The 23,092-nt window shown below is 55.3% G+C and overlaps 1 protein-coding gene across 2 annotated transcripts in view; it reads left to right on the top strand.

Annotated features, from left to right (window-relative positions):
- Window positions 1-23,092, top strand: part of Disc1 (DISC1 scaffold protein) — a 200,680-nt gene that overhangs the window by 60,305 nt on the left and 117,283 nt on the right. For both annotated transcript variants that reach the window (XM_046432128.2, XM_058575004.1), the window contains exons 5-8: window positions 5,095-5,224; window positions 7,352-7,587; window positions 12,895-12,949; window positions 16,264-16,366. In XM_046432128.2, coding sequence (XP_046288084.1) covers window positions 5,095-5,224; window positions 7,352-7,587; window positions 12,895-12,949; window positions 16,264-16,366 — 524 coding nt within the window. The remainder of the gene's footprint in view (window positions 1-5,094; window positions 5,225-7,351; window positions 7,588-12,894; window positions 12,950-16,263; window positions 16,367-23,092) is intronic.

Genomic DNA, 23,092 nt, shown 5'->3' with positions numbered 1-23,092 from the left:
GTTAGTTGGTTGAGGAAGCTCTTTTGAGATTTGCATCACTCTTCGGGGCTCTAGGACTGGCTGGACTTCTCCCTGAGGGACAGAGCCACACGCAGGTGGTGTGTCGTGGATTTGGTCCAGAGTGTCACCAGGTGGTGACTACGGTGCTCTTCAGAAGGGCTCACTTGGCTCTGCTAGACCCAGTGGCCTCCCTCCAACCATGGAGGGCAGCCAGCACTGACCTGGAGGTTTTGGTCCTTTTTGAGACTAGAATTGTCTGGGCCCAGCAGTGGCACAAAACAGCTGTTTCCCTGGCCCCACGAAGACTGACCCCACCAGAGGCTCTTCCTCTCACCCATGAGGCTGTGCAAGCCAGGTACCACCCTGGCAGTGGGGCAGGACCTCGTGGGCAGAGCTGGGCCCCTGCTCCAGCCCTCTGCATTCTCAATGGCAAAGGCTTCTGGAGGTGCCAGCCTGCAAGGTCAAGGGCATTGTAGGCCCTGAGCTTGGGCGCTATGCTGCCAAGGAGGTGGTGTGTGGCTCCTCTTGGGCCACACCCCCTGCAGCCTGCATGGGATCTGCAGCCTGCACGGCACTGGGGCTGCAGCCCCCTTTCAGTATCATGGGACAGCCACCCACAACGGCTGCATCCTGAATGTGACCAGGGAATGGGGAGTTGTCTCCTGTGCAGTTTACAGCCCCTCTTTTCTTTGGCAAAGGATCTTATTTTAACAATAGGTTTTGTTCTTCAAATTATTGCTGGCAGGGACAGTGGAGTAGGAAGACTCAGGTTTTTGTTGGTACTGGGCACGCCCAGATGGGGCCAGTGTGAAGCCCTGGGTTTGAGCATGGGTTCTCGGACACCGGGTCCCTGCTGGCACTGTGCACTGTGGGGTTTCAGTTCTCGCTGCTGCGGGTTTGCTCATTCCACATCCTGATCAGCTTGCAGCCACGATGCTAATTGGCACCAACATGGGGGATTACGGGTGGAGACTCGTGGAATGTGAAGGGAACATCCTCCGGGCAGAGGGAGCCTGGTGCTGAGGACAGAGGACGTGGAAGGTGCCTCATTATCGAGTTGCGCCGTGTCCTCTGAGGAGCCCTTTTGTACATGAGAGTGAGCTAGAGAGGCCCGTGGCTGGTCATGAGGGCTTTTCTCATGGATTAAGTAATGACTGTGATTAACCATCACTCGGAGCATCCCCAGCAACGCACTGGAGCTCCTCCGTGGCTGTCTGCGATTTCCTTCAGTGACTCCCACCCCACCCAGGGGGCGTCTATTCAGGAAATTCAAGAAACTTTTTTTTTTTTAATTTAATTTTTTTTAGTTGTCGATGGACCTTTATCTTATTTATTTACATGTGTTGCTTAGGATAGAACCCAGCCCCCCACCCCGTGCTGAACCATCGTCTACCACTGAGCCCCAGCCACAGCCCCTCAGGAAACTCTCTGAATTAGCACAAGCGGAGCAAATTGGGAAATGAATGAGTGCAAAGAAAGACCAGAGGGGGAAGAACAATGCAAAATTTCAGGTTTCTAGGCTGCGGCTCTTTCCTTCAGTCCACAGACGTTGGCTCAACCTTCCCCGTGCTGGGCAGTGGGGCAGTACCGAGAGCTGGCTCCATCTGCCTCGTAGTCAAGGACGGGCATGTGCCGGGCCATGGGGCCCAGAGAGGATGCACACCCTCTCCCACAGCCAAGGGGCCGAGGGCCTCATGGAGCCATGAGGCTGTGTGGCATCCTCAGGCCCGCTGGCCCTTGACCTTCTCCACCCTGTGCAGGACAACATGCCCATCACTCAGGAGTTCCTGTTTCCTGAGGCAAGTGTGGAGATGCCAGGAAGGGCACAGCAAGCTGCCCGAGGAGAGGTACTCCCTCTCCTTTCCCAGGTGGCCCCAGTGGGAGGACAGGGCCTGCACACAGTAGGTGCTCAGCGTCACATCTTGCACAAGCTTGACTATCACATCCGCCTTGGAGGGAAGGCCTCATTGTCCTTGCCCTCCCCGTCAAGAGGATGGAAGACTTGAGGGCCGGTCAGTCCAAGGACACAGTTGGACGACTGTGCCTCTGCCTGATGTCTGGCCCCCGGGAGCAGCCAGCAGACCACTTCTCACCAGGTGGATGGGATGTCACCTGCACTGGGGGCAATCCAGGAGGCTGAGGAACCTGGGCAGCTCAGCAAGACCCTGTCTCCAAATAAAAGTCCAGAGGGCTGGGCCAGGCCGACCCCCTGGGTCCAGCACCGGGCACTCTGGTGAGAACCGCAGTGTGGAGTGGTCTGCTCCGCCCCTCTCCTGGCATCTCACTGAGCCTCCTCTAGCAAACCTCCCCATCTCCCATGACAGCTCCCTCGTCGGCAAGCTCAATACTGACATTTCCTTCAGGTCTGACAGACACAGTGGAGCCCAGTGAAGGGGCACGTCCCCAGCGCAGGTGGTCAATGTCACCATAGCTAAACGCTTCTTGTTACTACTGCTGTTATTTGCCTTTAAGCCCAGGAGGTAGTCTTCTCAGTCGTGGGGAATGCCCTGGTAAGTGGCCATCCCCAGAGTGTCCAGGGCTCTGCATGAGTTGGGCCCTGGAATGGAGGCATGCTCTCCTCTCCACAGGGCTGAGGCCCCCTGGGGAGCTGCGCTGACATGCTCCTCGTCTTCTCTTGAGCACGTGGATGGTGGGCTCAGCTGAGGTCTGAAGCCAGGATGTCCCGCCTTGGCGCTGGGTCCGGGGCGAGCTCCCTGGGTGGAGTGTGTCTCCATTACAGGGTGATGTGTCTGTTGATAGATTTGCTCCTGCTCCACAGAAGGACGGAGTCTGTTTACCATGGTGTCCTCAGCAGCAAGCACAACCCCTAGCACTTGGTAGGTGGGCTCAGTGATACTCTCCCGAAGGTGTACCCAGGATGGGATGGGAATGGAAGGGGACAGAAGCACAACAGTTCTGAGGCTTGTTACTCACTGTCTTGAACCTTCTGTTACTGTAACACAATACCCGACGCTGGGTGATGTGTAAAGAAAACAGGCTCTTTTGGCTTATGATTCTGGCAGCTGGAGGACCCAAACAACATAGCACTGACTGGGGGTGAGGGCCCCTGGCTGCATCATGACATGGCAGGAAGCAGAAGGGGAGAGAGAATGTGCAGAGGACAGTGAGCAGGGAGCCAGCTGGCTTCCGACAGCTCACTCTTAGTCACCATCCCTTTCCTCAGGGCAGGAGCCCACTCCCCAGAGAGCAGCACTCACCCTCTCACAGGCCCCAACACTTCCTCAGGGCCAGCTCAGTGAGAGCTCCCTAAGCATTTCCTCTATAGGACTGTGGGGTGCGGTCCTGCGTGAATCTGTGGAGGGGCAGAGGGCCTGTGGTCATGCACGGGCAAGCACCTGCAGCTTCAGGCTCCCCCTGATGAGCCGGGAAGGAGGAAGACAGGCAGGCATAGTGTGCGGGGTTTGAGTTTATGCTTTAGGCTGTCTGAGGTGTGGATCCCTGCAGGGGACGTGCCCTTGTAGTCGAGGTATTGGTGGGATTTGTTTGGAACTGAGACAAGTCCTCGTGCTGTGGGCAGGTTGGTGGGGGGCATGTTCAGGTCAAAGTGTAGCTGCTTAGCATGTGTGGAAACAAGTGGAAAACGTGTTTTATTTTTGTTAGAAAACAGTGGGTGCTCACCCTCGCAGCCCTAGACAAGACTGGCCTGAGAGGAGAGCTGGTAGCCAGTCTGTGTTTTCCTATTTCAGGCGCATGTTGTTGTAAACAGTTGGTTCACATTGTGCGTATTGCCGTAAAATCTGCCCTCATGAGAAGGCAGTGGGCAGGGGCATTCTCCACCGTGCTGCCTTGTTTCCTGACCTAGTTTAGCGGCTGCTGGCCCCTGGGGGCCCAGGTTTGCTGGCTGACCTCCTTAGGTCGGGGTTCACCACTCTGGCCCTCAGGTGGCTGTGTGATTGGGCCCTCAGAGCAAGGCCACTAGGAATCCTGTGATGTCTCTGTAGTACTCTATGCACAGCCATGCGGTTCACATAGGCTAGGTTCTGAGAGGTGGAGCATAGAATCCAGTCCTGCTGCGTTCCAATCCCACACTCTGCTCTCACCAGGGACTCGGCTTACAGGGACCTGTGACTGTTGGTCGGTGGGCAGTGGCATTTGTTGCTGCTTGGGTTTGCATTTAGACCATCGTTGGTGACAGCTGCGTCTTTGACCCTGTGTAATTCCCTCTCTGTGATGCCTGGTGGGTCTTGTGTCTCTCTCTCCATCGATAGAGCTTTCTGAAGGAGCCGGATCTCGCATTCCGCACCCTCCTGGCTCTGCCTTCCCCACGGCCACTGCCTTGGAGTCTGGTTGACATGTCCCTCAGACGGGATCCTTGCACTTTGGACAGGGTTCTGCTCTAAGTTGTTCCTGCATCGAGGTAGAAATTGAGTGCTGTAAGGCTGAGGAGCCAACTTTGAGGCCGATGCGTGGGGGGGCTTGGAGGAGGGTGCTGGCTCCCGCGAGAGCCGGGGTGTCCCCAGGGTTCTAAGGGGCTTTGAGGAGCCTTTCGGCAAACTGCTCTGCAGAGCCCGGCCCCAAGCCTCTCTCGTCACCCCAAACTGTTTCGGGTCTCTTCTGCCTGGCGTTTGCTGTTTTCGGTGCAAGTCAGTGAGGCCCAGTGGAACAGAATGGGCACCTTGCTCGTGACCTTAACAGGTCTAGAAGTCACAGTAAACAAAAGTAAAAGGCAGGTGAAACCGACTTTCCAATATGTCCAACTGTACGTGGGAATGTGTGCTGGGCGTGAGGCCTCCCTAGTGAGTTACCGCACACTGTTTTCACACGCAGTCTTTAAAATCGGATGTGCATTTTACACTCCCACTACAGCTTAGTTTGGGCTAATCATGTGCCAGGTGCTTGGTAGCCACATGTGGCTGGGGGGTTGCTGTCTGGCAGAGAGCAGGTCCGATGGGTGGAATCCGCCTGGAAAAAAAGCTAGAGCCTCGACGGCGTGATTAACAGAAACGCACAGGGGGCTCCCTCAGGGGTCAGAGCAGCTGGGCTGCTCTGTGAAGCTTCTTGCTCTTAAAAAACCTGTGGTCCTGGGGACATCCACTTCTGTACCCCTGTGCCAATATGTGTGTGTTCCTTTAGGGCCTGCAGCAAGGACACCCAAGCCCCACCTGGAGGAGAGCCGTGGCCACGGGAGCCCACAGCCCAGGACGGCCTGCGTGTGACTGCCGCGCGGCGGGACTGGCTGCTTGGGGAGCGGCAGCAGCTGCAGGTGAGCCAGTGAAGAGCCCTAGACAGGCCAGGTGTTTCCTTGTCCACGGAAGTCCACTGCGCAAGGGGGTCTCAGCTTTGCTTGATTGGAAAGGAAAGGGGTGGGAGTGACTGGAGGGCTTGTGGGGAGGCAGGTGCGAGGAGACGTGAGATCCAGCTCTCATGCTTCATTATGGTCACCAGTCAGGGGTCTGCACAGTCGCTGAGAATGTCCAAGTCGACAGAAAAACAATGTTAGCCCAGGGGCTTCGTGCTGGAGGCACGGTGATGCCAGAGCACAGTGTGGGCAGCGCTCAGGGAACGGCGGAGGCCCACACTCCACAGCCTTCCTGAGTGCCCACCACGTGCAGGAGACCCTCTGTGCTCGGGACCACTGGGGGCTAGCACTGTGCCAAGAACCTAATTGGGTGACTGGTGTGATTGGGTGCAGCCCAGGGTGGTGGGTTGAGGAGTGAGGCTGGAGCAGAAACTTTGGGGAGGGGCTGAGCAGCTGGAGCAGGGGTGCTGGGCTGAGGGCAAGGGCCTCTTCAGGGCCTGGGCTTTCCGCTGACTGCGGTGGGGACCCCTGGGGTGTTTAGGCAGTGAAACGACCAGGTCTGACCACACATTAAAGAATCATGGTGGCTTCCATCTTGGGATTGGGATAGAGGTCTCCTGTGGAAAATAGCATGCAGTTTCCTCCAGATAAAAAAAATAGAACCTCTGCATGACCCAGCAGTCTGACTCTGGGCATGTTTCTCAAAAACTGACAGCACGGACTGGAAGAAGTTTCTGGACCCCACGTTCATGGGGACATTGTTCACAATGGGCCAAAGTGACAGCAACCCTCGGGTTCTGCAAGAAGTGAATGGATGAACAAAATGTGGTGTGGACATTTGAGGGAGTATTATGCAGGCTTTAAAAGGGAAGGAAGTCCTGACACCTGCTACAATGTGGATGAGCATGGGGGAGTGAGATCATCAGTCGCATCAGAACAAAGACTGCGTGATCCTACTTCATTGAGGTTCTTAGAGGAGCCGGGTGCATAGACAGCAAGTGCTGGGTGCTTGGTGCCAGGGGCGGGGGAGTTGGTGTTTATGGGGCACAGAGTTCCAGTTAGAGGAGATGTAGGGTTCTGGGATGGGTGGTGGAGGAGACGGGGGACACTGGGTGTGTACCTCACCACCGAGCTGTGTACTTAGAGCTGGCTGAGGTGCCAGATCCTGTGTTGTATTTTACCACAGTTAAAAAAAAAAAGAGAGAGAGAGAGAGAGAGACAAGAAGGTGAGGAATGTGGCTGGTGTCGAGAGGAGCCAGAGGATGGTCGAGGGGCCCTGTGGACTGTGCGGAGACTTGGGGTGCTGTTTCCCTTGACATTTCTCTCATTGCTCCTGGGCAGGAGGTGGTTCAGGAGGCAGAAGCACTAGAGAGCCTGTGGCCCGGGGTAGGAAAGAACATGCACCAGGGATGGAGACTCTGGGGTGAGGCTGTGTCCTCCTCGGCCGGGAGTAGTGCCTGGAACATGGGGCTCGCACCCTGAGACTCTGATTTAATTCAGGAGCCCGAGGCGGTGCCGTGGTTTCTGGCCGTGACACGGTGCCCACACTGGTGCTCCGTCACCTGCTGCTGTTTTATTCATTGACCGCGAGCTCAGGTGACAGTTATGGGCCGTGTGGACCTGGGTTTGCTTCCTGGGTTTGCTTCAGGGGCCAGGCACCCCCCTCTGCAGCATCTCGGTGCCTCTCAACCTGCAGACCCAAGAGCCAGGTTTACATTTTCCTCTGTAAGCTCTTGTGTCTGGGGACAGAGCGGCCTTCCCTGTCCTGGCCTGTGGCTCAGGTCTCTGTGGGAAGCCTGCTGCCGTGTCCTTGCTGTCTGTCCATCTGGTGTGAAGTCAGCCCGTTGTTATGTGCTGCCCTTCCAGTCCGATCCGGGGCCTGCCCCCCTCGTTATTCGGTGCTCTGTCAACCCTCCAGAAATGGAAGGCCGCTGCGATTCTCCGAGGTCAGCCAGCTCTGAGCCTGCAGGCTCCGAGGGCCGACCGTGGCTCCGGTGCCTGCGCCTGCCCTCACCTACACCTGTCACCGTCAGCGTCCCTTTGCATGGGGTGGGGTCAGTTCACCAACTCTGCCCTCCGGGTTCTCTGCAGAAAGAAATGGAAGCTCTTCAAACGAGGCTGTCTGTGCTGGAGGCCGAGGACCAGCGGCTGGGGCGGGAGCTGGAGGAGCAGGAGCAGCTGCTCCGGGGCCAGGGCTGTGGTGTGACGGAGCCCATGGCCCGGCTGCCCCTGGGCCAGCTGCAGGCACTCGGCAAGGCCCTGCAGGACATGCTGGCCGCAGCTGGTCAGCTGCACTTCCAGGCGGAGCCACTGGAAGACATAACAAGGTATCTTTCTTGGGGACTGTGGGCCGTGCCCCGTGGGGCTGGGCGAGGGAGGAGCTTGCTGGCCGCCCTGGGCTGCAGCTGTCCCCTAAGTTCTCCGTATGCTTTGACGGAAGCACTATCAGAGTCTGGGTGGGAAGGTTCTTCACATGTGGGGCCGTCCTGAGCTCCGCCTGGCAGCTTATCCCACGGGCAGCTTCCAGACATCCCCAGAGCAGCTTCTCGCTCTGAGGACTGCTGGGCACGGCTGGCTAGAGATTCTGATGCCAGCTTTGCTGAGGACCGACATCAGGAGAAGGTGGCTGCTCACCAAGGGACAGGCACCACAGAGAGGGCAACCCAGTCTAGGTACTTCCACTGGGAAGAGGGGACGTGCTGGCAGCCGGGATCTGGGGAGCCTGTCCATACCACACAGTGTATCGAGCTTTGCTCTCTGAATGGCTCCATCTCCGTGCCCATTCCATGGCCGAGGGAAAGTGCGAGCAGGTTAGTAATTTCCCTGAGGTCTCGATAAGTAGAGGGAAACTGCTGCCTGGCGTCTGTCCTTGTCCTGCAGCTCGCCTGTCTGTCTACCATGGATGGCGTCCTGTGCTCTGCACTGTGGAGGGTTCCCAGGACACACGGCCCCTGGTGCTCAGGAGCTCATCATCTTAGTTTGGACAGACAGAAGACACGCTGAGATACGAGGGACAGGGAAACGGGTGGTGCCCAGGGCTTGAGGTGGGTAGTGATGTGGCAGCCCTGTGGGCACCGTGCAGGCAGATACAGTGGGGCTCCACACCGCGCCGAGGCAGGACTTCTGACCTCTGCACCTTCCCTGTCCCTCTCCCTCTCTCTCCCTCTCCCTCCCTCTCCCCCACCCACTGATTGGGGGAGGATGACGACAGTGACCCCTGGCTCAGGAGAATGAGTAACAGGTGGAGCCTCTCAGCTCTCTCCTGCTTCCAGCTGCTGTTTTCTGTACAGGAAGGTCAGTCTCCTGAAGCTTCAGCCTGGCCCTCGGCCCATGGCTCCATGTTCAGCAAGTGATGGCTCTGTCACCTGGGGGTCACTCCTCCCAAAGACTCCAGCAGCAAGCCTAGGATCTGCCCAGGACATTCCATTCCCCTCCCAGCCCTGGTAGTTCCCTGTGCAAATCCACGGCCTTGCTCCTTCCTCGGGGAGGGGCGTAGGCTCAGGCTGAGGCTGGATCTGGCCCATTGAAACCCGTCCTCCTGTCTGTCTGCACCTCCATGACCCTCTTGGCAGCACCCTGGAAACACGCAGGCTGCTCTGGCCTTACCAGTGGATGTTCCTGGCAGTGCACTCCTCAGAGACCCTCCTGTGAACCTCTGCATTGCCTGTGAGTCCGACTCAGGGCAAGAGCCCATTCAAGGGCTTTCCTTGCTAATGCTGGGTATGGTCTGAAACCTGGAAATGGAGAGTGTGGTCGGAGGTGGATCTGGGCCGGAGACCTGGACTGTACACTTTATAGGTAGTACACCGGCTTATGTCCTCCAGCCTGATGTGACACCAGGTGAGATCCAGGGAGGGCTCAGATGTGTGACCATGGCGTGGACAAATTCTTTGAAGTCTGTGACTTCTACTATATGATGCTATTAGGGAAATTGGACATGAAGATGACCTTGAGCATGGTGAGCAGTGTCCAGAGTAATCTGGGGACAACCCAAAACTGTGGGATATGAGGATGGCCTTGACCATGGTCTAGTTCTGTCCCACAGGAGAACCCAGAGCCTCTGGATGTGAGGATGGCCTTGGACATGGTCTAGTTCTGTCCTACAGGAGGACCCAGAGCCCCTGGATGTGAGGATGACCTTGGACATGGTCTGTGCTGTCCACTGTCCCACAGGAGGACCTAGAACTCCTGGATGTGAGGATGGCCTTGGAGATGGACTAGTGCTGTCTACTGTCCCACAGGAGGACCTAGAACCCCTGAATGTGAGGATGGCCTTGGAGATTGACTAGTGCTGTACACTGTCCTAGAGGAGGACCCAGAGCCCCTGGATGTGAGGATGGCCTTGGAGATGGACTAGTGCTGTCTACTGTCTTACAGGAGGACACAGAACCCATGGATGTGAGGATGGCCTTGGACATGGACCAGTGCTGTCCACTGTCCCACAGGAGGATCCAGAACCCTAGCCCTGGCTCTTCAGCTGGCTGGCCCTGGCAGGTTGCTTGAGTCTCTCTGAGTTTTTTTTTTGCCAGGAAGTGTGATAATCATGGCGCCTGCATCTCAGAGCTATAGGAAGTCCAGATCCACTCGTCTGTGTGGAGGACGGGGAGTGGTGCCCACACACAGCAGCCCCCGGGAATACTAGCCTCTGCTGCTCCCAGGCAGCTGCTCTAAGGGAGGACACTCACTACCATAGAGTGACCCAGATGCTAGTGGAAACATGTCCAGTGTCTGAGTGGACCGCAGGTGTTTCTGGGGCACGGCATGACTGGATCTGAGAGCAGAGTTCACCGTCGTCACAAACAACCTGGAGTGCTCTTGAAACACAGGGACTCCATTTGATGATTGAAGCCCACGGGGCATTAAACTCAGTTTCCTATTCAAAACCTGCTTCTGGAGCTGTGTTTCAGGGACCTTAGTATGATGGCAGCAGTGCCCAGTGGGCATAGTGTCCCTGCGCTGGGGACAGAGCCCTGGAACCCACATGATGTGTCAGTTCTGTGCAGCACTTTGAGAGGCACCACTCTAAAAATAGCTCGAAAACCCCAGCCTGGTGATGATGATTCATATTCTTCACCCCCCACTGCTCTCATTCCGTGTGTACCCCAGGGATGCAACTATGTTAATATTAGTCTGAGCAAAACATAATTAGGAAGGTAAATCTACTGAAAAAGTAATATAGCATAAATTAAATGTAAATCAAATCAAATATAAAACAATGCATCCAATTATCTGCCTCACTGCCTCTTGGTCCATCATGGATGTTTGACAGGAGATCAGTGTTCTTTCCAGAGCAGGGCCAGATCTGTCCAGGCCTGTGAACCACATCAACCTCTGGAAAGGTGGAGCTTGGCTGGTTTTCAGTTTGGTATGTTAGACGTCAGCCCAAGGCGCTGGCACTTGGGCCAGCTAAGTTTCAGTATCCAAAAGCAGCCTCCTTTCTACTCAGCTGTCAATGTATGAGCTCGACTTTGGGTGTGTCTAGGAGCCTGTGCTCACACTGTGCTGTTGGATGCAGGTGCAGGTCCAGGTTGTGGGAACTCTTTATTAACTGCCTGTGAGTTGAATGGACTCCCTGGGCCTGGAGAGGGACAGAACTACCTGGAGCTGGTGCTGCTGCTGCTGGGGTCAGAGGCAGAACAGTCTAGGCCCTGGCTGAAGAGCTCTGCCCTTCTGTCCCTGGAGCCTCTGTGGCTGGACCTGCCTGCTCTGTGTGCTAGCGGGACCCTCAGACTTACCTTCTCTCAGAAATCCGGGCTGCAGCCAGGCAGCGCAGGGTGTTCTCCAGGCAGGAGCCGACTTGTTTCTCACTGTGCCTACTGTCACCCTCACTGTGACCCGAATCAGAGGTCTCTGGTGCCACGTGCTCTGCCTCTTGTCACCCTCACCACCTCATGTGGGTTGACTTCAGCTGGGTGGAAGACCCTCCACAGGTGAGAGCAGGCCTCAGGTTGGTGACGGCTGTGCCTGCTCCGGCTCTGGGGACTGGCACCTGAAATGAGTCTGCGTGTGCTCGCAACAGGTGGAGAAGGGCAGCAAGCCCGGCAAACCAGCCGCTCGGCTCCTATCCAGACCTCGCCACTCCTGCTTGGTGAGGTGCTCCAAGTGTCCCTCCTGGGTACCTGTATCCTGGCCGTTGCCTTCGGCAGACCCCCATTTATCAAGGGCCATCCTCTTTCTGTACCACGACGTTGTCTTGCACTCTTAGCAGTTGCAGGTGGTGGACAGCAGGGGCCACGGGTTTGTGCTGAGCACTGGAAGATGAGTGGGTTCCTGAGTGCATCAAGGAGAAAGGCTCCTCAACGCTCTTCACCTCGCCATGCCCTGTGGTCTGACTCTCCCCTTCCTTTCCGACCTCCACTCTGCAGGCTCAGACTCCTCGGCTGGCCTAGCTGGAGGGAACGCCTGGTTTTCACACTGATTTTATTCTTCAAAGTCTTTTTTCATCACTTTTCCCAATTAATTTTCCCCAAACCAAAAATATCCCTTCCCTGTTGCTCTCACGACCCAAACCAAAATGATACCAGAATGATCCTGGTGCCTGGGGAAGCTCTAGCGCCTCAGCCGACTGCTGAAGGCCAACCAGAGCTTGGCGATCCTTCAGGGGTCACCTCCCGCATAGCAGTCACACAGCCTGGACGGCATGCCAGCTGCCTATTTGTCCCCACTGAGATTAGATGGCGTCGCCATCCCCTGTTCATTCTGGTCCCCTCACCCCACCCCCCGCACCTTCCTTCCTGTTGGCCTGTGTCTGGTGCAGCTAGTCATGGGGCCACTTGGAAAGCTCCGCCTGCTCCCACACTGTGGCCCTCCCTGCTGCTCTGAGGCCGGGCTCATTTCCTACCTCTCCTGGTGGCTTCCAATGCTCCCTGGTTTCTGAACTGCCCCCAGGTTCTGCCTTGTGGCAGCTTTGGTTTAGCGGGTCCCTCCTATGTCACCTTGTGGTCCTCCTCATCTTACTCTGTGCTGTGGTTGGTGGTCTGCATGTGCCTTCTCCACCGGGAAGCAGCCTTGAGGACAAGATCCGGGTCTTTGGTGTCCATTTACTCGTGCCGTGTACTTTGAGCCTTCTAATCCACCCCAGGACTGCCCTGGGCCCTGGGGAAACTGGAGGCAGGCAGCACACCGATACGTGGACTCGTGGACTCACTGAGGTGCACTCTGTGGGGGTGAGGAGTGCACGGGAGAGAGAGGAGGGTGGAGCCAGGAGCTGGCACGGAGTCAGACATGCTTTCCTTGCGCATCTCCAACAGGCCGCCCTGATGCAGGGACCCGCGCACGTGCGCTGAGCCCATGGCACCCACGTGAAGATTGATTCCCACAAGTGGGAGCTGGTCACAGGGAGGAAGTCTGAGTGCTTTGCTGCTGGGAGCCCATGGGTCTCGGTCCTGTGCCATCAGACATGCCCTGGGGATGTTGGCGGGTGTAGTACTGGCCAAGTAAAGCGTCAGTAGGAGGTGAGCTCTGCTCCCAAGCGTCACGTCAGCACCATGCCCCAGGGGGTCAGTCTGGCATCTTCTTGCCGCTGCTCCTCTCTGGCCCCAGGTGGTGAGCACTCACTCTTTTCAGTGTTCCTGATGTGGGGGTGTCCATCTGTGGTTCCAGGAAGACCAATGTCCTGTTTTTGATTCTTCCAGCCTCCAGGAGAGGATAAAATCCCTCAACCTGTCACTTAAAGAAGTCACCACTGAGGTAAGCACCGCAGAGGTTTTCTCTGACTTTCTATCTACGTCACAGACCATGTAGGCTCAGGAAGAGAGGAGGGGAGCCCAGAGAGCCAGGGAGGGCTGCCATCCTGGTGGGTCCTGATCTGTGGCCATCCACAGGGCCCTGGCTTTTGGAAAGGCTCTCGGCTCAGGGACGGGGACAGGGGCTCCTGTGCACATCAAGTGCCTCTGCTTAACAGGTTCTCTGCCAGATGCTGTGGCAGAGAGCCTGGGAACAACCCCTCCTCCCTGGCCTCAGGTCTGGGAGCCTGGGAGGTCCTAAGGTGTTCGGGTCATGAAAGAGCAGTGCTCATCCAGAGAAGGAGAGTCTCGGGCCCTGGAGGAGGAGGAGTGCTAAGGGCCTGGTGGTCACCGCAGCTAATCCACGTTGGGATGTGTTGTTGGCAAGCATGTAACAGTGACTATGGCTCTTTTCTCAGGTTTTGGGTCTCACTCATTTCTAAAAACAGCACTAGTGATGTTCTAATGGACACTCGGCAGTATGTTTGAAGGGTGGTACTTGCATAGAAGGAGAGCTTCTCTGAGGAGCCGTGGTGTCCGTAAGAGGGCAACAGGCCCAGGGACCGAGGGACGCTTGAAACCTGCTTGGTGTTCCTGAGCACCTCCTGGGGGTGCTCCTTCAGAGAGAGGAGCAGGAGGCAGCCCCACGATTATCCCCGGCTGCTGCTGAACCTTGGATTCGCTCAGGACCTGGGTTGCTTTGTCTGCATGCCATCCTGGTCTGTCTGTGCTGCTTAACCAAGCACCACAGCTCGGTGGCCCTGGACAACAGGAATTCTCTTCTCAAAGCACTGGAGGCCGGAAGTCTGAGGCCCAGGTACCAACACAGTCAGGCTCTGGGGAGGGCCCGTGGTCACAGATGGCCGGCTTCTCCCAGTGTGCACCTGGTGGAGAGAGGGCAGGAGTGCCGTCTGGGGTCCCTTTCATAGGGCACTGATCCCTTCCATGAGGCCTCACTCTTGTGCCACCTCCCACAGCCTCAGCTCTTGGTGCCAGCTCACAGGGGTTAGGGTTTCAATGTGTGCATCTGGGGACACAGGCACTGCAGCTGTCACACACCCATCTCTGGTATATTTATAACAACTTGAATACTTTTCCATAAAATTAAGGAAATCATGCCTCAGAGTTTAAAATGCAAACATAAAAATCTCCATTTAATAATGAGTTCCTCAGGGTCTAATTTTATTTGTAAGAAGGTGGTGCAGATTTTCTGGGTTTGTGTGCACGCATGTGTGTGGGGGCCTGTGTTTGTACACATCCATGGTGTGTGTGTTGGAGAGCACATGTGAGCCCACAGTGAATACAGCCAACCTCTCTGGCCATGCAGAACACTGTCTTTCCACTCTAGACCAGGTTGGCTGGTGGCATGAGGTACAAGTCTCAGCTTGCCAGGCACACACAGCCCTGGTGTTCTTAGGGAGAGAATTTCTTGCCCACGCCATGTTCCTTCAACTCTCAGGGGTTACCCAAACCAAAGGTAATTAAGGGATAAACAAGATGAAAGAAATAGTTGGAAATAAGTGGAATACCTGGAGATTGGTGGATATTAGATTACATCCAGCAGAGCCCGAAGGAATGTACATTGCAACCTTATAAGAAAGTGTAGAAAGGGTGTTTCATGTTGATAGTGACAGCTTGAAGGATGGCTTTGCTCAACAAAGGAGAAATTGACCCGATTATGATTAACAGGTACCATTAACTAAAACCGGAACTGTTAGACACAGATTGAATGAGATCTAGAATTCTGGCTCATGTCGTAGAATTAACAGAAATGCTTTTGGATTTCCATTGACAGTTTTAGATGGATGGGATGGGATGGGCCAGTCACCGGTCACGGAGCCAACCCAAACTTAGAGCTGGAGAAGGTGTTGGGGACATCTTCCTTTCAGCTCCTGGTTCTGACACCCTGACAAACCCTGAGTCATTGAGAGGGTCTGGAGATGGATCGCTGTGACGTGTGGATGCAGGGCACTGCTGGCGGGGGCTCTGGTGTGCAGGCTGCCAACCATGTCTTCATCCAGCAAGTGTGTTCAGCTGCCCAGCAGGCCGGGGCCCCTGAGTCCATGCAGTCCATGGATGGCTGTAGGAACCTGGGCGAGGTCTTGTAGGTCCTAAAACCCACCTCTCTTCCATCTGACATGGGCAAAGCACTTGAGCTGATGGTACCCATGTGTTCTCAATTGCTCTGTGGAAATTAAATTTATCCTTAGGGCTCTGTGAACCTGGGTAGGCTGATTTTATCTTTGAATGGAGGCTCAGATTTTTTGGCAAGAAAAGAGTAATGGTTCAGGTGACCCCCTCCATGGCCCATCCAGACAGCTCCGCAGTTCTCTTCATTCTTACTAACACTATGCTGTGTGCTTGTGTCGAAGAGGAAACACTTCTAAGTAGCTCATTAATCCGCATATAGATAACGGATGAATATGAGATTTTAGCCTTAGACAAAGGGAAAAAATTGTGATATTTTAGCCTCAAATCATTACTAAAAGATAACCCAGAGGCATTTGAAAAAAGAGATTGAGGTTTAAGACTTTTTTTTTTTTTTTTGAGATGAAAAGAAAACTGTAGGAAGTGTTTGGAGGGGGAAGATAAATGATAAAAGCAGCAGACCTCCTGAGAGCGGCTGGTCTATTTTTCAAATCTGACTTGCCAGCAAGGATCTGCCCTGGAGTTTCCCTAGAGACCGTCTACTAGTAATTTAATTTAGCTTGCCGCTCTGACCTTGATCTCAAAGGCCATACCTTAATCTATTGCCTACTACGTGCCAGGGACCAAAGCCCAGAGTGCTTGAGCCCTGGAGGAGAGAGACAGGGTAAAATAAGGAATGGAAATGAAGGGTGTGTCCCCTGGAGAAGAGGCTAAGGCACAAGGGGGCGAAGGGGGCAGGAGGGTCTGCTATTTTGGGCTTGTAATCAGTGAGGCCTCTCTTCCCAGGAAGTGGGCAGATGGCCCTGAGGGGTGCTGGTGTGCTAGCCACTGGGCAGGCATGTTTCAGAGGGAGGGAGCCCCGGGAGGGCAGAGGCGGCTCCTTCCCATTGCGCGTGGGCAAGTTGGTCCACTTGAGTGCGGTGAAGGGTCTGGGGTCTGCTTGGCATGTGCCATGTTGGCCACCCCTCCTTCCCCCTCTTCTCTGTTTCCCTCTGCCTGTGATGTCTTGCTGGGAGGTCTCCTGCCGTCGCTCTTAACTATCTCCACAAGCCCAGCTGCTAGGAGTGAGTGGGCTCTGCCACCGTCTCTGGTCTTCGAGCATGCACCATTCTGCTGTCTCTCCCCTTCCAGGTGTGCACAAGCGGGAGCCTCTGCAGCAGGCTGAGGAGGAGAGTCAGCCACCTGGAAACCCGACTGCCGGCCCTGCATGAAGCCAAAGCGCTTGCCATATCAGGTGACTGCCCGCTGCTCAGGACAGCGCCCCCTTGTGTTTGGGTGCTTTGCCTTCAGTTTAATATTCTGCTGTTAGGGTCCTTACACTAGGCACCCGGAAGATGTTCTGGGGGGGGGGGGCAGTAAGGTTTCCTCATGGGGGGATGGGATGAACCTGGAAAGTACCTTTTGCATGCCTGTCTGTGCAGTGACCACGTGGTCTTGGTTCCCGCTCCTCCAACAGACTGGGGGGTGGAGGTACTGCTCTGTACAGCCCTGTGAGGTGAGACCTCCTCCCGGGCTGCCGGAGGGCCCAGGCCTCTCTCTCTCTCTCTTTTTTTTAAATTTTTATTATTGGTTGTTCAAAACATTACAAAGCTCTTGACATATCGTATTTCAAACATTTGATTCAAGTGGGTTATGAACTCCCATTTCCAGGCCTCTCTTAAGGGAAGGGCAACACTAGACCAGCAGACGGGCCTGTGTGAGGTCCAGTAGTGGAGCCAGAGACTTCTCAGGAGATGGTCGTTTCTTCTCCCTCTGGCAGATACTAAGGGGTGTATTTAAATCATAGCTTGAAAACACACGTTTCTGAAAACAGTGCCTTATTCTGTCATTTGAATAGAGCTTTCAAACATTCCGATTTGTCATTTTATGTGATTTCTGTGGCAACTGAATTATTAAGTGGGAGAGAGGCTATTACCAACAGCCTGGTGGGGAGATCAAGGTGTGGGGTGTGGCCTTTGGTTACATTCACTGGGGCAGCTGAGTGCTGGCAGATCAGGGGCTAGAGTCCAGATGCCTCAGGATGTGATCCATGGATGTGTGACCCAGGGAGTGTGGCGGCCTGGATTTCTCTGAATTTATAGGTTGAAAGGGTCCACAGCCCAGAGCTTCAGAGAAATCATAAACATTTAGTAGAGGTGTAATAATTGCATGTGTGGGTTTTAGATGGTGTTCTAAGAAGGAAGCAGTGATTGGCAGCTTCTGCTCCTTGGATCATTAAGCAGCTAATGTTGGCGGCTAACGAGCAGCTTGGTCCCTGGTGCATCCACATGAGTAATTTACAACCACGAAACATGGCTGTGGGTGTGAGGCTTGGCTCAGCCTCTCATGCCATTTACTTGGAATTATGGCCCCATTTGCTGTGATTGAACACAGCCTCACTTCCGAGTCAGGGCCTTGTTCTGTCTTAGTCAATGTGTCTCTGCAGGAGCACAGGTGGATGGCTTCCCTGCAGACCTAGGAGAGGAGCCCTCACTCCAGCCTGGAAGCTCTTTTCAGAATCTGGGGAAGAGTCTCAGATGGCATGTTGCAGGCGGCTCTGGGTTTTCTGTTTCAGCTCCTGGGCCAGCTGAGAAAATGGGTGAGGCCCAACAGACTGACTGACCTCTGCTTCCCATTTCCCTTTGGGGCTCCTGGCAGGACGGGCCTCTCTGCGGCTGTCCTGGGGCTGTACTGGTGGCCGGGAGCTCAGCCCTCTTCACCTTCTGCACCATTCCATTTCTGTTTTTTCCTGCTTCAGAACCTTTGGGGTGGCAGGTTCTCTGTCCACTGGACCATGGCCACTGGGACATACCTCTGCCAAGAAGCCCTCCTCTAGCTGGGCTTTCCAGGGGAGTGCTGAGGGACAGTGCCCCCGAGATTCTTAGAGGCCCTTCCTTAGTGTGCTGGGCCTTTGGACTGTCTGGAAGTTTCTGTGATTTGCTGTCTCAGATGCGGAGACCCATCCTGGGTCTGATCCAGGGCCTGAGGCCCTTCCTTAATTTGAGAATCATTCACTATCTGCAGAGGCTGAGAGTAGAAATAGTTCTATCTTCAAACCTGGCGAGTCCTGGATCATTTTGGATCTAACATTTCTTTATCATCTCTCCCTGGCATTTTGTCACAGGCAGTGACAGGAAGCTGGTGGACACTTCTGTAACCTGCCTTGAAACGTCCTTGGCAGTGTGATTAAATTTATCAGGAGCCCTTTCCTACATCACCGCACAGGATAACTGGGGGACTTTTTGCCACCAGGATACGAGTCCCCTTCCCTCTGGCTCTGCATGATACTTTCCTTTTAGTTTCCTCGAGAGGCAACCTCGCAACAAATTTAGCTTAAAGATAATTGGATTTTATTTGCACTTCTGGAATCAGACCACACTTCATTGTATAAAAGCGAGCAAACTCTGCAGTGAACCAGGCGGAGGTTTGGTCTCATGGGGAGAAGGGCTGAGAAAGCAGAAGTGGACAGCCCAAAGGGGTGGTCCTTGGAGCAATCTCTCCTGACAAGTTCCACCGAGTGACTGTCCCACCGTGCCGGCTAGGACTGAGTCGTCTGGGGATTTGGCCGTTCCCTCTCCCGACTTCTCGGATGGTCAGGGTAGTTGCGGTGTGATGTGGTGGCCTTCAGTGCAAGCCACCCCATTTTGGCTGATCTCTTGGGCCTCGTGCAGGAGCTCTGTCCAAACCAAGGGCCTCCTGTGTCACTGGGCCCTGTTACGCTCCCAAGTATTGCCTGGCACCAAGGCCAGTGTCTCGAGCTTGGGGTTTTGTTATGGTGGCACCTGTAGCCAGATGCCCAGTGTCTTCTGTATCTGTTGCCACATAACGCACCACCCCAGGGTCTAGGGACTTAACATGTCACAGTCATTTATGTAACCTGTGTATTGGTGACTTGGGCTGGGCTTGCCCTGGGGAAGCTGAGGCCCTGACCTGGGGCTGGTGACACCACTTCCAAGGCTGTGCAGGCACGTGGGTTGGTGGGCTGCGCGCTACCGGTCCCACCATGGCCGGCTTGGCTTCCTTACACCCTGGCTGCTGGTGCCAGGAGGGAGCATCCCAAGGCACAGGCAGCAGGCATTGCTTATTTCTTAAAGCTTGGTCTAAAAAGCTGCCCTGCTTCTCTTTCAAGGTGTGATAAATTACTCCTAAACTGCACAGCACAAAACGAGGAGCTATGTCTCTTCACAGCCCTTAGAGCAGCTCAGCTGGCTCAGGGCGTGTGAGGGAGCCATGGAGAACTGGTCTGGGTGCAGCCTTTCTGAGGCATGGCTGTTCTGAGAACTGCTTCCAAGGTCACCTGTGGCTGCTGATGGGGCCTCAGTGCCTTGCCCTTGGCTGGTCCCCTCAAGCACGGCAGTGGATCTCCACACAGCAACCCATCAGAGAGGAATCAAAAAAGACAGAAGCCAAAGGGCTCTTTGAGGACTTAGTCCCCCCCCCCCCCCGTCAAACTGTCACTTCTGCTTTAGTGACTTGAAGCAAGCCACCAAGTTCAGCCTGTACTCAGGAGTAGGAAGACAGGCTCCACCTAAGGGAGGAATATTAAGGAATTTGGTGACACATGGAAATCCATCTTGCTGCCACTCCTGTTGTGTTCAGTTCATCAAATAGTCCTGGGCCCCTGAGGGGAGGGGGCAGATGGCCACTCTGCATGGGATGTGGCCACAGAACTCTGGTGCTGTGTTCAAAGTGCCACGGTGCTACTGCACCAGCAGGACTTTGAGAGCCAAAGATGTGGACAGAGAGGTTTTCAGTTGGAGGAAAGAGCCTCAGTGCTTTATTTACCTGAGGATGTCGCTGAGCGCTTACTAAGTGCCAGCCTGGTTCTGGATACTGTAGGAGCAGGCGGGACACCCTCCAGTGTGACGTCCTGTCCTGGGTTTGGCCACCTGGGCAGTGCTTGTTGTGGCTGGGCTGCCCGTGGGAAGCGCAGCTGGGCCACGAAGAGGCGGAGGAGTCTGGATGGACTTGGGCACAGGGTCAGGGCCATGGAGAAAGCTGGTTGAGCTAGGCAGGGCCAGGAGGGACAGGGCTCTGAGCTGCCCTGAAGGGCAAGAGCATCGGGGGTCTTTCAACCCTTGGAGGCCACTGGGCATGTAGTGGAGCACACTGGCCTCTGCAAGCCACTGTGCTCTGGAGTTCATTCCCTATGCGTGGAGCTGCCTGGTGATCATCAGACTTTTCTTGGCCATGGCTCCCATGGCTTCTAAGCATCCTGAGGACCTAGACCTCCGGGGGCCCATGTGCCTTGACTCAGCTGCACCTGGGCCATCTCTTTTCTTTCCATTCTCTACTTCAGCCTCGACTCTCAAGTCATTCCACAAAGAATGGTTTGGTGCGAAGCACCCAGGAGGGGGTTGGTGTTCCGCTGTCCTGGTTGGACAGCACCCTGAGTGCTGTTTACACTGGCAGAGCATGGGAAGCTGCCTGTCCAGAGAGGCTTCCTGGGTCTTGGGCAGTTTGGGCAGTGTAGCAGATAGAAGCCTAGAGTCCTGGGGGAAGAGTCCTGTGCTCAGGTCAGTTTTAGTGCTACCTGCGTGGGCAATTCATTTGACCTCGTTGAGCCTTGTGTCCTCATCTGTAAAACAGGGCTAATAATGCTCATGCCTACCAGGGAGGTTAGGGTAAGGGTTAAGTGAGGCAGTGTACTAGTCCATGAGTCCAGAATGGTTCTGAGGCCCGGCCCGTGGCTGTGGCTGATGTGGCCCTCCACTGAGTCACACTGCTGTCCTTCCTCTGACTTTGCCTGCTGCTGGCACCCGGGGACAGGAAGCACAGGGTATTTGCCAAGACAAACACACACTCGCATTTTGGTGGCTGGTTCCTGGGATGTGTGGCATCTGTGCAGCCTGCACCCGTGGGGCCTGGTTAGGGTTCCTACCCCCTGCCCTGCCCCAGCTGGGCTTCAGCCCTGGCTCTTCTCATCTGCCCCATCCTGTCAGGTGGCCATGTCCACTGATGTCCACGCGTCCAGGTGCTGGATGCCCTCTGCAGCCACCACCCAGATCACAGCCTCCGTGGGTGCTGCAGGCCTCTTACCTCTGTTATCAGCTGGTCCTGGACACCTTGAGGCTGAATCAACAGGCCCCTGCTGTTTTGGCTGAAGATGAAGGCCAGTCTCACGTGGTGAGAAAGCTGTGGGAACACTCCCTGCATGGGTCCCGGGGCCAGGGGGGCAGCCTGTGGTTCCTGCCGGCTTACTGGGACCCCGGCCATGTGGCAGTGAGGAGTGCCCATCTCACTTCTTTCTTCTTTCCATCCCCAACAGAAGGGCTTTGAGTTCACCACCTGTGCTTTGGAGAGGAGCTTTGGGTTCATTTCACCTCCAGATGAGCCTCTCTCTCTCTGACCACAGACAGGGAAATTCACAGCACTGATGCCCAGAGCCCAGCTCCAGCTCCAGCTCCTCCGCCAGAGCCCCTGGATGAGAACATATTTCCAGGTGGCTTTAAGGCTTCCCGGGACCTTGACCAGCCAGAGGAAGCTGGGCTGTCCTCTTCATGTCTCGCCACCTGCCTAGAGTGGTCCTGGTGGAGTCGTGAGCTGGGAGTCCTCTGGGAGCTGCTGTGATGGAACCCGCCTGCTCCCTCACCTTCCCCTTCCCAGAGGGGTGCCTGAGGCCAACAGCCTTCCTTACTTTATTTGCCTCACTGGGCCGAGAGCCCAGCTAAACTGGGGTGCACCGACGGAGCTGCAGCCCTGCCCTGCTGGGAACCGAGGGGCAGCCGGCTGGGTCTTTCACAGAGTGGCCTTCACAGGATGCTTCTGTCACCTGGGGGACAACCTCATGTCCACTTATCCCACCTGTGACCACGCAGGGTCGCCCACACAGCTCTCCTGTGGCTCCTGTCTGACTCTCACTCCTAGCACCTGACCTGGACTTCTCCCCAGCTTCCAGGGAAACCCTTGTCTGGGGAACCCTGGCGCTTCCCCTGGAAGCTGCAGTTCAGAGATGTTTACTTACAGGTCCTGGACAGGGAGGGAGCAACAAAGCAGGCGGGCAGTCCCCCATCCTGGGTGACATAGGACAGATGAAGGGCCTGGGGGGGGCAGGGTGGGGACAAACCAGCACTGTATATGAGGACATGGGGTGTGGGTCACTTCAATGTCGAGGGAAAGCCCTAAATGGCCAGGCTAAGGGAAGTATCAGGAAAGCAGGACGGGGTGAGGGCCTGGCTGTTGGCAGAGGAAGGCCTCTAACTCTTGGTCACCAGCCACTGGCTTGAGCCACTTGGGCTTGGGGTTCTAATGCCAAGGCAGCACCTGCTATGTGTGTTACCCTTCCACTGTCACTAGGCAGTTCTGATGGCCTTAGATCCTCAGGGACAGTTGGTGGCCCACACCAGGGGTCTGATGAATGAACCTCCCCGTGTGCTGTGGCCTGGACCTGGAGTGTCCCCGGGGCCATGCATCAGAAGGGTCCCTGCCCAGTGTGGCACTGTTGGGAGGTGGGCCCTCATATCCCGGCCATCAGTGAGTGGTTTTGCCAAACACTGCCACTCTGAAGCTCTGCCTTGTCACAGGTCCCAAAGCCACAAAGACGGATCCATCAAGGACTGAACCTCCAATCTGTGTGGGACTGTGAGCCTTTCCTAGGATGACGTGATGTGGGCATTTGTTATGAGAACTGAAGGTTGAGTGGCGGGTGTCAGTGTCTCTCTGCCCATTAGACTGGGTGTCTCTGGGCCACCTCAGGTTGTGGCATGCTGTCTTCTCACCTGCTCCCTGCACCCGTTTTCAAGGAACCAAGAGTCCAGATCATTTATCTTTAAGTAGCGCACGTGGATGTTCCTGGTCCTTCAGACCCCATGTTATTTTTATAGGATGGCTGTATCCAATCTCACCTTTCCTTCATAGAATGAAAACTCTCTACACCTAAAATGCACTTGTTGAAGACAAATGTGTCGTCTAAGTAGCAGCCTGAAATCTTTTAGGATTTGCAGGGAAGTAGGAACATTCTAGAAATGAACTAGACTTTCTA

This window comes from Marmota monax, unplaced genomic scaffold (assembly GCF_021218885.2).
Source record: "Marmota monax isolate L192 unplaced genomic scaffold, Marmota_monax_Labrador192_F-V1.1 WCK01_AAM20220418_F8-fsc00071, whole genome shotgun sequence".
In the NCBI taxonomy this organism is placed as follows: domain Eukaryota; kingdom Metazoa; phylum Chordata; class Mammalia; order Rodentia; family Sciuridae; genus Marmota; species Marmota monax.
This window is presented reverse-complemented; position numbering and strand designations above follow the sequence as displayed.